The 16,839-nt window shown below is 43.8% G+C and overlaps 1 protein-coding gene across 5 annotated transcripts in view; it reads left to right on the top strand.

Annotated features, from left to right (window-relative positions):
* The window catches only part of DDN (dendrin), a 32,491-nt gene extending 15,924 nt beyond the window's left edge, over positions 1-16,567 (top strand). For 4 of the 5 annotated variants that reach the window (XM_075591234.1, XM_075591232.1, XM_075591233.1 and 1 more), the window contains 2 exons: positions 10,327-14,234; positions 14,457-14,654. In XM_075591234.1, the coding sequence (XP_075447349.1) occupies positions 10,327-14,234; positions 14,457-14,524 (3,976 nt within the window). In that variant the 3' untranslated portion in view covers positions 14,525-14,654. The other variant, XM_075591236.1, reaches the window with a different exon arrangement.
* The last annotated feature ends 272 nt before the right edge of the window (positions 16,568-16,839 follow it).

Here is a 16,839-nt window from a genome sequence, read left to right as displayed (position 1 = left end):
TGCATTAATTCCATATGAAAAACTATTATTCACAAAATGCCATATTTATTATAATTACAAAGAAAGTTTCCTTTTTTTTTTTTTTAACATTTTTATTAGGAAACAGGCAAATTTACAGGCAAATATCACATCACAGTATCCTCATACACTTTGATTTTCAAATTTTCCATGTTGGAGGGGAGTGTACCGCCAAGAGTGGCGCGACCTCTGGGTCACCGGGTGACCAGGGGAGCGAGAGGTCTGAAAAAGAGAGGGGGGGGCAGATAGAGGGGGGGAGGGGTGGGTATGGAGATGGAGGGGGGGGGGGGGGTGAGCCTCCCCCGCGCCACTGACCCTGGCGTCCTTCAGGCTGTGGTCTGGGTGGTCATAGTTTCTCCTATCGGATTCTCTTGGGCGTCAGTGAATCTCCCAGGGTTCCCAGATTTTGTAGTGACTTGCAGTCTTGCTTTTGAGAAACGCCGTCAGACGTTCCATAAGCATTACGTCGTCTATTCTTCTCTTAACCGCCTGAATGGAGGGGGGAGAGATCTTTTTCCAGGAGAATGCCACAGCACACCTAGCCGCGGTAAGAATGGAGGAGATTAATTTTCCTACTGGGCGGTCAATTTCCTCTATTGGCCTGCCCAGGAGGAAGGTCAGTGGATCTGGGGCTAATGTGAGGCTAGTTACCTCTTGGATTAAAGTTTGGATAGAAAGCCAAAATTTTTGGATTTTTGGGCATGACCACCAAATGTGGGCCATGTCTCCTCTCTGTCCACAGCCTCTCCAACATAGATCTGAGACCAGGGGGTAGATTTGCTTCAATCTAACTGGGGTAAGATACCAGTGGAACATGATTTTGTAGATATTCTCTTTTGTTGTGGTACAGATGGAAGTTCCTGAAGCTGCGTCCCATATATCCTCCCAGTCTTTTCTATCTATGTCTATACTTAGTTCCGCTGCCGCCCACTTGGACATGTAGTCGTGAGTGGAGGGGCCTGCTGTTGTTTCCTTTTTTTTTTTAAGGTAGTATCTCCGGGAGCACTTATATTCAAATGAACTTTTCCCTTTTTTTTTTTTTTTTAGGTTTTAAATCCCAGTTATATGGTTTATAAAATCTAATTTCCCGGGGCTAATAAAAATGCCAGCTAACACTGCAGTTGTACATGTGCAAATAACTCATTTATTGGTCATCTGTGGTTACTACATGAATTACTCCTTAGCTAGGTGTCCTGACTAAAGGTAAAATGCATTTTAAATAGTGTTGTATTTTTCTTTGTTTTATGCCCCGTTTGGGGTCTGTCTATAAATGTGTAAATGTATTAAATGCATCTTAAAGGTGCCTCCCTCTGACCCCCGGACCAAAACGCACAACTGCCAGATACACAGACCCTACAACACTGAGCGCACAGAACTACAGTAGGTACTCTTTACTTCCTCAGCCACTGCGGGGTACAGGAGTAAGTGATCGCCTGCTATGATGTCACCGCAACACATGCAATTTATTATATGCAACGGTCATTTCCGTAATGAAAGCCTTTTATTTCTGGATTTATTTGTATACGCAAATATATACATAAAATGGAAGTGGTGATACATTCCCTATATACATAAAATGGAAGTGGTGATACATTCCCTATATACATAAAATGGAAGTGGTGATACATTCCCTATATACATAAAATGGAAGTGGTGATAAATTCCCTATATACATAAAATGGAAGTGGTGATGCATTCCCCATAAGTTATACCCCACTGATCAATTATCAAATCAGTCATTGATCTACAGAATGCTGTAATCGGCTGTCGGTTCTGAGCTTCAGCCAGTGGGACACAGGCCGTGGAGCACTTTTTGGGTCTCACACACATGGACACGATGAAATATGTACATCTAGATACATATAGTTTTAGAGAGGCGATCCAAGCGGCACTAAAGAAATAATATATATATTTTTATTTTAATATATGCAGCCTTTGATTTCCTTTAATGAAAACTAATTACCTAAGCTGCCGATCGATTCGTTATCCCGTGATCTGATAACTTGCTTTCCAGGGTTCACTAAATGGCTGCCTTTCAGTTTCAATCAATCCTTTAGTCAGTGTAACTCAGCAGCTACAATGTATCCTTATATTACTACGGTAACATTATCTATTGTTATAGTTTGCAGCTTAAACGGCTGGGAATATTGGCAATAAATGATCACAAACAGGAAAGTGTTACAAAGATGCTCAGTGTATTAAAACTCATTAAAATGGCATTGAGAGTTGAATTAAAAAATTAAAATAAATTTGGGGAGGGTATTGAGACATGTTAAACGGGTAAAATCTGGGTGTTTAACACATTTTACACAGAGCTGCATTTCTTTAATGGAGAAGTTTAGCTAAGATATGGTAGTGCTGTGTACGTTCCTCACTCAGTTTTGATTGAAATCTATATGTGGGCAAATGTGTAAAATGATTTGTGGTGTCTTAAACGGAATTCAATTCATAGTCGAATATTCGACCCTGAATGTGGCATGGAAACATTTGGCTGAATGTACCCAATATTGGCCTGTACCCTATTCGCTTTGCCCTCCCGTTTTTTTTTTCTTTCTTCCAAATGCCATAACATTCGATAGGCGGATGTTAAAACGAAGATTCAGTTCGGTTGCGAATGTTTCACACACATAAATGGCTCCTAATGCAGACATTCGCACCAAATCGAATGCCTGTGAATAATTTGCACATTTCTAGTGATATCCCTATGATGCCTAACAGAGTCGGGGATGGGCTAGAGGTTGTGTAAACAGGGTCTGGGGTGGGCTAGAGGTTGTGTAAACAGGGTCTGGGGTGGGCTAGAGGTTGTGTAAAACACTTGATTGACAATTAATTTTCTCTTCATTTCAGAGAAACCAAAACAGGGAACTGCGTACTTTAATCATTTCTAGAGGAGGAGGACAGTGGTAACGCCAGTGCCTTTGTAGTGTGTACCTGATTCTTAGCCTAGTGTCAGTTCTCCTTGTGACATTGGTGGCAAAACCCCTGAAGGGGTTAATGTAAACCTAGACAAATAATATATGCTTGTTGAGAGCATAGCCTGTAGATTATAATACTAGCTGTGATTTGTTGTTATTTTCCCACCAATTGTGGAGATTTCAGTTCAAAAGCTAAAAAGAAAAAAATATATATACTTCCACTGCAGCATTGGATTCTGGGAAATGACATGCAAATGAGCACACAGTGCCACCTTTTGCTTCAAAACCATAAACATGGTTCCCTATAGGCTTAAGCTAACTGCATGGTCATAGCTTTGAGCACATCCAGGGTTAAGATGCATAGCCAGCAAACACACCCACAGACAGACTGTCTCGACCTTAATGGGTCTCCTCAGTGTGAGGTTGGTTATACTGGCTATGCAAAAATTAAGCAAGGGATAGTTTTTACCATACTTGGTTAAGTATACTGTGTGCTCATTTGCAGTTCATTTGCATGTAATTTCCCAGAATCCCTTGCTGCAGTGGAAGTGCTGTGTGCTGGGTGATAATAGTGAAAGGTGGGGTTGCAGACCTGTCTAACACATGCAGATGAGCATACAGTAATATTTCCATTTGCTATATGCTTTGCAGTGGAGGGTTTTTGTCACTTTTTTTACCCACCATAACTTAATGATATATATATATATATTAAAAAAAATTGAATAGCGAATGTGAACTTGTATAAATGTTTAGCAGTGACAGACTTACACAAGCTATATACAAAACTGCAATTTGTTGCTGGCCCCCTGGCAGTAAAGGGTAAATAAAGCATAAATTACACAGATTCAGACCCATTTTAACTACAGTATGCATTCCGAAAGGGGATTTCGGAGTCACCTTCACAGAGACATGTTTAAGGGCTTCACGACCCGTATATACTAAGGATGTGCAGGTTCCAAACTGAACGTCACGGACTTGAATCCAGGAGAAATGGAGTCAAAGCTTGTGTCTCATCCTTGCTTTTGTTTTTGCTTTATTTTGTTTGTGTTTTATTTTAAACAGGGTAGACCTTTCTGTGAATTCAAACCCTTGCAAATACATGCATGCACTTATTCATACATTGGTATGTACATATTTTTGTATATCATTTTTTCACATGTACATAGCACCAACAATATACGCAGACCTTTAGAAAACAAACAACACAATAAAGGAAATGATAATACAATACGAGCCACAAACATAACATCAGAAACATGGGAATCCCTGCCCCTTTGAGCTTACAATCTAAGGCTTAGTCCGTAGAGACTGAAGCCGTGCGGAGGCGCGCTGAGGCTGACGGAAAGCGGTGCTTTCCCTGGCCTTAGAGCGCGCGCCGTCCGTGGGCGTGTCCGGGGGCGGGCCAGTGACGTCACTGAGCTGTTTCGCCCTCATTGGGCAAGCGAAGAAACGAAAGATTTCTTAAGACACACGCTTCCGCAGGCGTGCGGACGCGTGCGCGAGCCCCTGCTAAAGCCGCTCTCATTGCGGCTGCAGGGGCTAGGTGCCGAGCAGCAGCGCACCTCAGCACGGGTCAGCGCCTAAGCGCTGACCATGCCCGAGGCCTTAGTGTTCATATAGTAATTGCAGAGCAAACTGACTTGGATAGCTACAAAAAGATAAACAGAGAGCAGGCTGACTCCCTGCAGCCCCACTCACACAGACAGACTGCCGTGGGAGTTTCAGCCAGATACTTACGGGTTTCAGGAGTCGCCTTGTCATCCCCACGAGACTTGACCAGTCTGGAACTTGAGAGCCCATCTGATGCACGGACCCACCAGGGATTTCCTGCGCTTAGTGTACGGGGACCTTAGACCCTCAAACATATCACCAACGCGTCACTACTCCCCAAGGCATCTCTTGGAATACATGGTAAAGATATTCAGAATAGCCCAAGGTGGTTATCTCTATGGCCATCATATTTTATACTATAAAAATCAATATCCTTCAAAAAACATAAGTATTTTTTTATCAGCTTCTTATTTACTTTAAAAAAATCGCAGTGATTTTACCCTTTGAACGCTCCATTCTGGTCACAGGAATGACTGCATCTTTAGTTAAAATGCATTTTATGGGTGAGTGCTTTCACTTTACTGCTATGCTGATGTATCATATTAAGTGGGACTTGCAAACTTTAATGTGTTTGCACCTTTTGAAGTAAAGATCAAACGCATTTCTTACTGGGTGGAGGGATAGAATGAGAGCTGGTCTGAAAGTCACTTTCACCTTCCTTCAGGAGAGGAGAAAAACCTACAGACCAGAAGGTGAGAATTAAAATAAACATTGGGATACCATATTTCCGCTCCCCCAATAGGGTACACTATGGGCCTGCTTCCAAAATACTGCAGTGTGGTTATAGCTCATTAACTGCTACTTCTATTGTGGGAATAAAGTCCTAAGCTGTGATCATATGATACACCTGTAGCTGCTCAACTGATCCCTCCCACATCCCTTGCATTATTCACACATTCACTCTCTAGCACTGTCAGTTACACACTCGCCCCATGTACCCACTCACCACCTGGCACTGCCATGTACACACTCACCCCCATGTACACACTCACCCCCATGTACCCACTCACCACCTGGCACTGCCATGTACACTCTCACCCCCATGTACCCACTCACCACCTGGCACTGCCATGTACACACTCACCCCCATGTACCCACTCACCACCTGGCACTGCCATGTACACTCTCACCCCCATGTACAGACTCGCCACTGGTACTGCCATTTACACACTCCCCCTGGCACTGCCACTTACTCCCTTTGACACTTATTTGTTGCCATTTACAACCACTTGCACTACTACTGCCACCCCCTGGCACTGCCATTTACACACCCACCCTAGTGGTAATGCTATTTACACCTCCCCTGACATTTTCACGCACCTCGGCACTGACACCTTCCCACATCCACCCCCTGGCACCGGTCATTTACAGGTTCATCCCCTGGCACCGGTCATTTACAGGTTCATCCCCTGGCACCGGTCATTTACAGGTTCATCCCCTGGCACCGGTCATTTACAGGTTCATCCCCTGGCACCGGTCATTTACAGGTTCATCCCCTGGCACCGGTCATTTACAGGTTCATCCCCTGGCACCGGTCATTTACGGGTTCATCCCCTGGCACAGGCTATAAACATTCTTACCCCGTCACGGGCTATTTACACACTTCCCCCTCGCACTGGCATTGAACTGTTACACAGACCCTGGCACTGGTCATTTATACACTCAACCCCTGGCACTGGCCATTTACACCCCCCCCCCCTGGCACTGAAAACTTACACACCCACCCCCTGCCACTAGCCACTTACACATCCCCATCCCCATGGCACTGGTCATTTACACACTCACCCTCTGGAACTGGCTATTTACACACCCTGGCACAGCCATTTAGTCCCCATGGCACTGCTATTTAAACACTCACCCCCTGGCACTCGCAACTTGCACACCCACCCCCTGCCACTAGCCACTTAAACATCCCCTGGCACTGGCCATTTACACACATTCCCTGGCACTGGCCATTTACACACATTCCCTGGCACTGGCCATTTACACACATTTCCTGGCACTGGCCATTTACACACATTCCCTGGCACTGGCCATTTACACACATTCCCTGGCACTGGCCATTTACACACCACCCACCACCACCTTTACAATGGGGCTTTCAAACTCTCACCCCCTGGCACATGCCATTTACACACTCACCCCTGGCACATGCCATTTACACACTCACCCCTGGCACATGCCATTTACACACTCACCCCTGACACTGGTCATTTACACACTCACCCCTGACACTGGTCATTTACACACTCACCCCTGACACTGGTCATTTACACACTCACCCCTGACACTGGTCATTTACACATTTACCCTCTGGCGAGTAAAACACTTACCTCCCTGTAGTTACGCCCCCACTTCCTGGCCAGTTACGCCCCCACTTCCTGGCCAGTTACACCCCCACTTCCTGGCCAGTTACGCCCCCACTTCCTGGCCAGTTACACCCCCAGTCCCTGGCCAGTTACGCCCCCAGTCCCTGGCCAGTTACGCCCCCAGTCCCTGGCCAGTTACACCACCACCCCTTGGCAAAGTTACACCCCCTGGTCAGTTACACCCCCACCCCTTGGCCAGTTACACCCCCACCCCCTGGCCAGTTACACCCTCACCCCCTGGCCAGTTATACTCCCACCCCCTGGCCAGTTATACTCCCACCCACTGGTCAGTTATACTCCCACCCCCTGGCCAGTTATACTCCCACCCCCTGGCCAGTTATACTCCCACCCCCTGGCCAGTTATACTCCCACCCCCTGGCCAGTTATACTCCCACCCCCTGGCCAGTTATACTCCCACCCCCTGGCCAGTTATACTCCCACCCCCTGGCCAGTTATACTCCCACCCCCTGGCCAGTTATACTCCCACCCCCTGGCCAGTTATACTCCCACCCCCTGGCCAGTTATACTCCCATACACACCCTCATCCCCTGGCATTCGACCATACACACCTCATCCCTTGGCTTCACTGCGTAATGCAATATTGAATCTGATTTCATCTCTAGTTTCACTTCTACTTTTTTGCCATGCCCAGTAAAAAAATTTCTAAATTGTGTTTTTTCCTAAAAAATGAGTTCAAAATCTAACTTAACATGGCTGCTAACATCCTTTATTTAGTGACATTAGTAGACCTCGCAGAACTTTATTGGAGAAGATTAAGATGACATCTTTTCTGACGCGGCCCTGGAAAACGACCCTGTGCTGCTACACGGGGTGAGCAAGTTGAAATTAACAGCCGGAGTGGCCATTTGAACACACACACACTGCAGGCTTTGGACCTTTTTTTAAATAAAAAATGGAAATAAAAATGTAAAAAACTAGGAAAATAAATCATAAAAATAAAATCAATAATCTTTATCTCATTGGGCTCACTTTCAAGATAGGTAATTTTTTTGGGGGGGGCTTATGCACCTATAAATGGGCAATTGCCCCCCTTCCCCCCCACCCGGTGATATTTTACATGTAAAACATTTGAATGGATGAGAATATATTTTATTGGCCCTATTTGTCCTGGAGAAGTGTAGATTCTGGGCTGATTATCCTGTTAGCCCATGTGCAACCAGCCTTCCCTTTCATGAGCCTACATTCAATAAAGGTCGGTAAACGAAAAAGCTGATGTTATCGGTGTTTAATGCCAATTTTATTTATTGACCTATTCACCAGAGCCTTATCTCGCCATCGCCATCGCTGAAGCAGGAGTAAGGGGCTTTTTACAGTGGCAATATGTCAGCTTTAGTTTTAACACGGCGTGGGCAAATGAGGTATTCATGGCTAGTTACATATTCACCTGCTATTCTCTGTACACCAGTACCCGGAGACACCTGGCTACTGCCGAAAGATGATTCCAATTTTCATCACCTACCCCAGGCTAGCATTAGGCCTATATACTGTGTATACGGCGGCAGGCACTCCACTGGACTTGGTTAAAGAAACAGAACAAATTTAATACAAAATCGATGTTTCGGCTCCAATATTGGACCTTGACCAAGATACATTTATGTTGATATTAGGGCCGAAACATTTGGTTTTGAATTAAATGTGTCCTGTTTTTTTTACCAAGTCTAGTGGAGAGTGGCCTTATTTACTTTGTTTACGATATCCTCAACAAAAGACAGAGAAGCCCAATGCTACATCCAAAATGACAAATATACACAGTGAAATACTTATATATTCTCTTGAATAAGGGTAATTTAGTTAAACCCTTTGGCCAAAGCGTTATAAGCCTGCGAGCCACATGAAGCCATGACCAGCAAGAATTTACACAGGCAGTGTTAGGACCTGCTAACGGTCATGCCTTGATGTGGCTGCAGGCTTATAACGCTTTGGCCAAAGGGTTTAACTAAATTACACTTATTCAAGAGAATATATAAGTATTTCACTGTGTATTTTTGTCACATTGGAAGTAGCTTTGGGCTTTTCTGTCTTTTGTTGTATACATTTGGTCATGCCCAGTTGCACTCCTTTTAACGCACACACATATATACACGCACACACACACACACACACACATATATATATCTACACACACATATATATAATATATATCTTACATTGTTGATCAAATCTTGTTTGAATGCGGTCACTTTATTGCAGCTCTGATATTTGCTAAGTGGCACTGCAGCTCTACGAGCTGTGAGAATAGTAGGAAGATGTATATACGTTTTGTGTGAATACCTATACTCGGCATTGTCTATAGTTAACTTGGAACCAGAATTTGTCTCTTTGCTCTAACTCTGCTCACAAGCAGGTCATGCAGTTGTAAGATGAAGGTGCATACAGTACGTGCGGGCAAAGTAGGCAGACTAGTCCAGCATTCATTTAGTAGCTGAAGTGTGATACTGGATTTTATGGAGTAATACCAGTAATACCAGTTCTTCTTTTTATAGCCTTTCAACAGCGGAATCTTCTTTCCGTTTGCGGATCGTGGTTGGAGTCCGCTTTAAAAATGTATTTTTTTTTTTTAAATTAGTGTAAGTTTTAAACTTGTACACTAGTTTAAAAAATTTTTTTTGAATTGTTTGTGCTGTAGGGCCCCGCTTTACGGCGTTCCGCTCATACGGCGTTCCCAATGTATACCCATATTCATTAAGTTCGGCATGACGTGCACAGCAACAAAGTATCCGGCTGTCACTAAGGAACAGTTTTAGCGCGTGCGCAACTCCTTGTCAGATGCCATTTGTCAGTGAAACAGTCGGTTTGCAGCTCTGCATCTCTGTTTTCAAAGGTACAATACAGTACAGGAGGGCTCCGCTTTACGGCGATTTCCGCTTTACGGCGGCGGCCTGGAACGGAACCCGCCGTACGAGCGGGGCCCTCCTGTACTTTCTATATATATTTGTATACTGACATTGGTGTGATTTTGTCTTAGTTTCTTCTTATAGCCTGTAGAACCAGTTAACCCTTTGGCTGCCCTTCTTATAGTTTAAAGAGTCTCTTTACCCCTTAACGTCTCTGGCAGACAAGAGGGTAAACCGTAGGAATGATTTCTTTTGAAAATAAATAATATTTTTTTTCTTATTGCATAAACCTTTTTAACTATGAACAAAGAAATACAGATTTCTGGTATCCCGCACGCACGGTGCTATTATACTTTTATTTGTTTTAAGTGCAGGATGAAAGGAAGTCCTGTGGTAGGAGAATAACGGTGACAGGGAATTTACAGGATGGGAAACCATATAGATGAGAAGTAAAAGGTTCACAAGAAATAAACCGAGGAAATCTGTGTTCTCCATATATATGTTCCTGCATAATAAAGGGCGGAAACCTAAGTAGAGTTTATTTGTTTGTTTTTTTAGGTTTGTTGACAGAGGGCCCAGCAGAGACCTATCACCCTACAGACTGCTGTCTAGCTCCAGACTTCCCCAGAGTTTGGTTCTGCAGGATTCTACTAACAGGACCCCCTCCAAACCACATGGAGATAGAGGTCACACGATGGTGAGAATGGATCAGAGCACTGATACAAGAGTTGAGGCAGGGAATTATGAGGGGACAAAGGAGAGAACACGGAAAAATGTTGGCGAGCAGGAAAGGAAAAGACGTAAGTTGCTCAGAGAAGCAGAATTGGTGAACTTCTCCCCTTCTGGGAACTGGAAGCAGCGGGGAAAAGGGAAGCACATGGAAGCTGATACGGTGTATGGAGGATGGGAGCCTGACTATGCATGGGAACAAAAAATGAAAGTTGCAAAACATGATGCCTGGGAACCTTTGGCTCGGCCACCTAAGGCATTGCAAGCTCAACTAGTGTCAGAGACACCAAAGGCACTCTTGAATCAGTTACAGCCACAACAAGCCAAAGCAAAGCCGGCAGAAATCAATATTGGAGCTCCAGCCCAAGAGAAGAGGAGATGGTGGTTCAAGAGTCAGAAATACCTCAAGCCGGGAGTGTCTGATGTGGCGGCTATACGGGACCCTCAGGAGGGGTCCACCAAGATCAATGTGGAGCAAAGCTTGACAAGTTATCGAGTTCACAAACAGCAAGGAACAAAGGAGAATGAGCCACAACAGAGGAAAAGAAGGGGACCCCCACCTTACATTCCACCCCCTCCTTACAACTCGCTACATCGTATCATCCCTATCAAAAGGGATAAACACATGCACCTTAGAGGATCCAACAAAAGGTTCATAAGTGAAGTTGTACCATTGACTGACAATGAAAAATACAGACTGCATCTTGATAATTCCTCTCCATCTTCTTGGCAACACATAGGAAATTCCAAATTAACCCTGTCATCTGCCATTAATCTGAAAGACGATAGAGAAGGAGGGGAGGAAAGGCAGATATATGATCTCCAAACCTACCAAAACATAAGGCAGGACAGAAATCTTTCTCGGGCATATAGCACATGGGGAGGATTACATTCCCAGTGGCAGGGGCATCAACAAGTCCATGAAGCTGATAAATACCTTGATCATATATATGATATTGTAGAGGGAGGAAGTCCTCCCATCACCTCTAATCTGCCTGGCGTACTGTGGCAGGAAGATCATGCAGCTTCAGACTTCCACACAGGTGAATTGACTTACGGGACCTTCTCTATTCCTCAACAGAGAGACCCAGCGACACAGAATAGTTACACTTTGCCTAGGACAGGTCAGAAAGGCCTCCAGGGAGGAAATGAAGTAATAAAGATGACCAAGAGGAACAAGAATATCGCAAATGGTGACCAACCATATTGTTCCCCCTCTGATGTTTTGCATTCCCCAATTGTATCACATGGGGTAAAGCTGCCACATGAGTTGGGTTTCAGCTATACAAGTGGCCAGTTCCAATACACAGGTAAAAAGATGCGGGCAGAGTATACAAATTCTGAAGAGCCTGACAATGATGAGCAGGGTATTGAATGGAGAAGACCACCAAGAGTTATTTCTACTAAAGATGCAAGAGTCCAAAGCCAATCTGCCCCCATCTCACGTAAGGGGGGGCATGATAGTTATAGCCAAACACTACCCTGGAAAAAGGGTCCACGTGACCAGATCAGAATAGCTCCGCAGGAAACTCTCAAGGCTGGTAGACATCTGCAAATGAAAACAACCCTGCCTGTCATTTCTACCAAACAAAGAACATCTCAACAGGGCACTATCTTCCCCAAGTGGAGAGAGCCTGGGAAAGCTAGCAAATTACAAGGCAGGGGCCATGACCAAAGTCACTGGAGGCATCATGCTGGCCTGAAGCCAAGCGTGAAATACAGCATACCGGAGCCTTCTAAAATATGGGATGATGCAGCTCCCAGAAAGGACCAGTTTACAGAAACAACTCAAAAGAAATGTCAGCCATCATCCACAGAGAGTGAGGGCATGTTTGTAATTGATGCAACCTGTGTGGTTGTTAGGGCAGAGTATATTTTTCCACCAAGGATGGAGCATGTTACATTTTTATCTGATCCACAAGCCCTACAGGGACTAACTAAAGAGGATATGCCGTCCACTCCAGAGCATTATGAGAATAATGTCAGAGACAGGAACACATCCCTTCATTCTTCTCAAACAAAGTCTATCCTAAGAAACACAATGACTAAGAGCCCCCCTAGGATAAGATATGGCTCCATAGCCCAGGATTGTGCCCATCTGCCCACTGAGCGAGAGGCTCCCAATCAGAAGGAAAGAGCAGTGCGTATTTTAGGGCTTTCTGTAACAGAACTGGATTCACTAAATGAAGTTCAGGGGCAACATGAGATGATCGAGACATTATTCACTGGAGCTGTAAATGGAGCTCAGATGCTTTGGACCCAGGAGAAGGAGGCAGACTTACTAATGGAGGCTTATAATGGTTGCAGGGGAGATAAACCCAAGAACTGTAAGGAAGCCTCTTGCAATATGTTAGAAAATAAAGATTTACCTGCAGTGTACTCATTATCAGAAGGTGACAGGGAGCCAAGAAACCTAACTCCATTAGTTAGCAACCCGCCTGAAAATCAATATGACTCGAAATCAGAACAAAATATGATATTTTCTCCCGTAGAAGAAGTAACTAGTGAGGGAAAGGACCATGACAGCTCCAGTATGGAGAGGGAACGTTTAGAACTCATAGCAATAAATAGGACCATGAAGAACCTTTCTGGGAGTGTTCAGGATACAAATGACTTCACTGCATCAAAGAGGGATGGAGAGGCATGTCTGGCAAAGGAGAGTGAAAGCAAGGGCAATAACTCTGAGACAACAAAATCACAATGTGAAAGATATGATTCTGGTTGTAAGAAACATCAACCAATGAATGAGCAACTGCTGGAAGACACAACATCTATACCTACTAGTGCCGCTGAAAGTATCAGGGAAACAACCAACCAAATATCTGGGGTACATCTCATTGAGAGGTTAGAGCTAAAGGATTGTCCTTGGGAAGAGATTGCAGGACAAACATGTGTTTCTGAGGAAGATACAGAGTCCAATATTTCCAATGACAATGGCAAGGAGAAGAAGCTGGATTACCATCAGGAGAATAAAGCCAGAGCAATTAAAGGGAATGGAGACCATCTCCTGGTAAATTCTGGGCAGATGAACAGCAGCAAGTGTGCAGAACATTGTCAGAAATCTGTACATCTGACTGAACACCTTGAGTCTGAGCTTCCTTGCATGGCACCCAGTACCCAAAGAAGGCCTGTGCTGATCCCCCCAACAGATCAGACAAATTCACCAGGGGTCCCTGTAAGATCATATATGAGGAGGCACAACTACTTTGCCAAGGACCTGCGTGAGGCGGTCTCCCGTATTAGACGCCATACTGCCCCCGACTCAGATACAGACGAGGATGAACTAAAGAAGCCTTTGTCTGACCTTGGTTCAGGAGGACATGGAGTGAGTGTGGAAGAGGAAGCCGTGACCTCTAGTAGCTGTGACACATCAGACTCTGAGGTCTCTGTGATACTATGTAGGGGTGAGAAAAAAGAGCAGATGTCCATGTCTGAGGACCATCACTGTCTTCAGGTAGCTGCTGAGGTTGAGAATGGGCTAAGCGATGTAGCAGGAACCACTCAGGTCTTTGTGCTTGAGGAATCCCCAGTGGGCGCCTCAGAACCTGATGAGATTGTAGATCAGTCCAGAAATGCCCAACTCCTTGAAAACCGTCAGGAAGAAGGAAGCTTGGATTTGAACAGCTGTATTGATGAAATACTTCAGGAGCTGAGCCGAACAGAACAAGAATTCTTCCCATCAAGTAATGATGGTATCATATCATCTATGATTACCAACACTCTAGATGCCCCAGCAGGTAAGGAGAACTAACTTACATAAGAGAGGTACCCAAGGTTTACAAAAGGGGGTTATCTAGGGACACAAATTAAAGCGTGGGAAGTAGGGTTCTAGACAGGATTGCAAAAAGGGCAGTTATTCTCTGCCTACACGATTGTGCCAGAGATGTTTTTTCTAATAGTACTATTTTAAAACTCCAAATCTGTTTGGCTGTAATATTCAGATTGTGTCTAATGTGCAGATCATTACTTCCAATACTACCCTGCAAAAAATGATTTTGATTTAAGTACCCAGAAACCACTTGCGTGACCCAAGTAGGAGACAGAAGAAAGGAGGTGAGAGGGAAATGAATTTTGGGTAACCTAGCAGTAGATGTAACATGCTCTAATCTCATTCTCTCTACATATAGCTTTACAAATGCATCAACTGAATGTTGGCTTAATTTTAGATTACAACGAGTCTCTGCTGTCAGAACGACGGTGAGTAGTAGTTTGACTGAAAGACTGCTGTCCCCACTCATCCCAGTGACTGTACACTCCTCTGATTGGAAGGAACCTCGTCCTCTAATGATGGAACAATATCTGCTCCCTGTATCAATCTTCTTCACGGATTTGGTTGAAGTGTGTGCACCTCTGGAAGAACTGTGCTCTCATTCCCTACTGATAAAGCTGGCGGTTTCTCACCTGACTTTACTATACAGACTAAATAAGACCGCTAGCAAACATCTGCTTAGATGTAACCTAGTAAGCATTAGTACGCTTTAGTACAGTGGGGTCTGTCTGTCGCTGATGCATTCCTCCCGGACTGACGGGAAACCTTGCAGCTTTTGATAACTAGAATATTTTGTTATTCCTTACATTCATAGGGATTTCTATAACTTACACTGTGTGGTAAGATAATTATAGTGTTTAATAATCACTTATATAGGTATAATTCCCAATGCTTTGGGATTTTTATTTGATCAATGAAGGAGAAAACGCTGAGACTTTGGTACTCAATTTGAAACTCAAGCTTTCATTTTTTTAACTTTTTTCAAAAAGCTAAAACAGCCTGCGGTTGGCTGTGACAGAACACATTTTCCTGGCCATTGAATAACATGGGTCCCTTTAATAATGCATGCTTTGTTGCCATTTTAAACACATTTGACACTACAAAAGTTTGTAAAAGACCAATGTGGTTAATGGAGGTTAAGGGCTTAACCTAAAATTCCTGAGAGTATTGCATTTATCCTGGCCTCTGCTAGATTTGTGCCTTATGTCTGTTGTTCACCCCTTGGTGTATTTATTTTCATCCGATTTATTGTATTTTATTGTCACTTAAAGTTGCCCACATTGTAACATTACCTTTGGAATCCCATGCGTGTCACTGCCCTAGCTACAGAGCCCAGGTTCCAGCATGGTGGTTTCTGAGTTCCCATCCTGCTCACTGCTTTTCTAACTGCCCAAGAAGCAAATTAACTTGCTGTACAAAGACTTTCAGTGGCTGGTATTTCCAACCAAAGGTGGCTGTCAGACAGGGCTACAACCCTAAAATCGCTTCCCTGCCCAGGTCTGTCAAGTGTGAGTCTTGAGGCAGCCATTGGACTCTTATCTTGGATAAAGCAGACACTGACTGATACTGAGATTGCTGCAGGGGAGCCTGGTTCAATTCCCAGTGTTGGCTCCATGTGACCTTGGGCAAGTCACTTTATCTCCCTGTGCCTCAGGCACCACAAATATAGATTGTAAGCTCTACGGGGCAGGGACCTGTGCCTGCAAAATGTCTCTGTAAAGCGCTGCGTACAATTAGCAGCGCTATACAAGAACATGCTATTATTATTATTATTATTATAAAGCTCCCAAGAAAAACTCCAATTTTCGTGATAGCCCTAGTTCCAAACTGCACCCTCCCCATCCCTATATAACCCCTATGTAACCCATATAGTAAGCACTGTCACCTCATAATTAAAAAAATAATAAAATAATCAACAAGTAGCAAACCTCACAAAAGTTCCTATTGGGAAAACATAACATTAAACATTAGAAGACCACACACAAACTTCATATTAATGCAAATATTTAGCAATCACATGCAAATAAGTTAACAATTGTTCATGCCCTTTAATGTTTCCTTATCACAAAAAAAAAAAATTTTCCCCAGTAAGGACACAGTCACTAATTGTTCATGTGGATTAAACTGAAAGGAATTGACATTAGATTAGTAACTGATGTAATTGTCAGGTGTTGCCAATATTTTATAGGCCGGTTTCCACGTAAGAGTAATGACCTTTACCAGAAATCTTTAAATATTTGCGTATCCCTTATTTTAACAGTAATGGCACAGTCTAAAAATGTGTAGACGCAAATAAATGTAACAGCATTAGTTCAAACTAGTTCTTTACGTCTCTTCATTTGTGTGGGTGTGTGTGTGTTTGTACAGTATGTGTGTATAGTTTTATTTAGATAGCGTCTCTGCAAACTATGTATGACTTACAATACAGACTTACAATACAGAGAAGTATAATACAAGAAGTGCACCAAACAAAATCAGATATTAAAAAAGAAAATCCCTTCCCCGCAGAGTTTACAATCTAAGTGCTAAAGTGATATGTTAGGAGACATAGAGACAGCAGGTAGAGGAGAACT

This window comes from Ascaphus truei, chromosome 3 (genome assembly GCF_040206685.1).
Source record: "Ascaphus truei isolate aAscTru1 chromosome 3, aAscTru1.hap1, whole genome shotgun sequence".
NCBI classification, from domain to species: Eukaryota; Metazoa; Chordata; class Amphibia; order Anura; family Ascaphidae; genus Ascaphus; species Ascaphus truei.
Note: the sequence above shows the minus strand (reverse complement) of the source record. Positions and strands in the feature narration are given on the sequence as shown.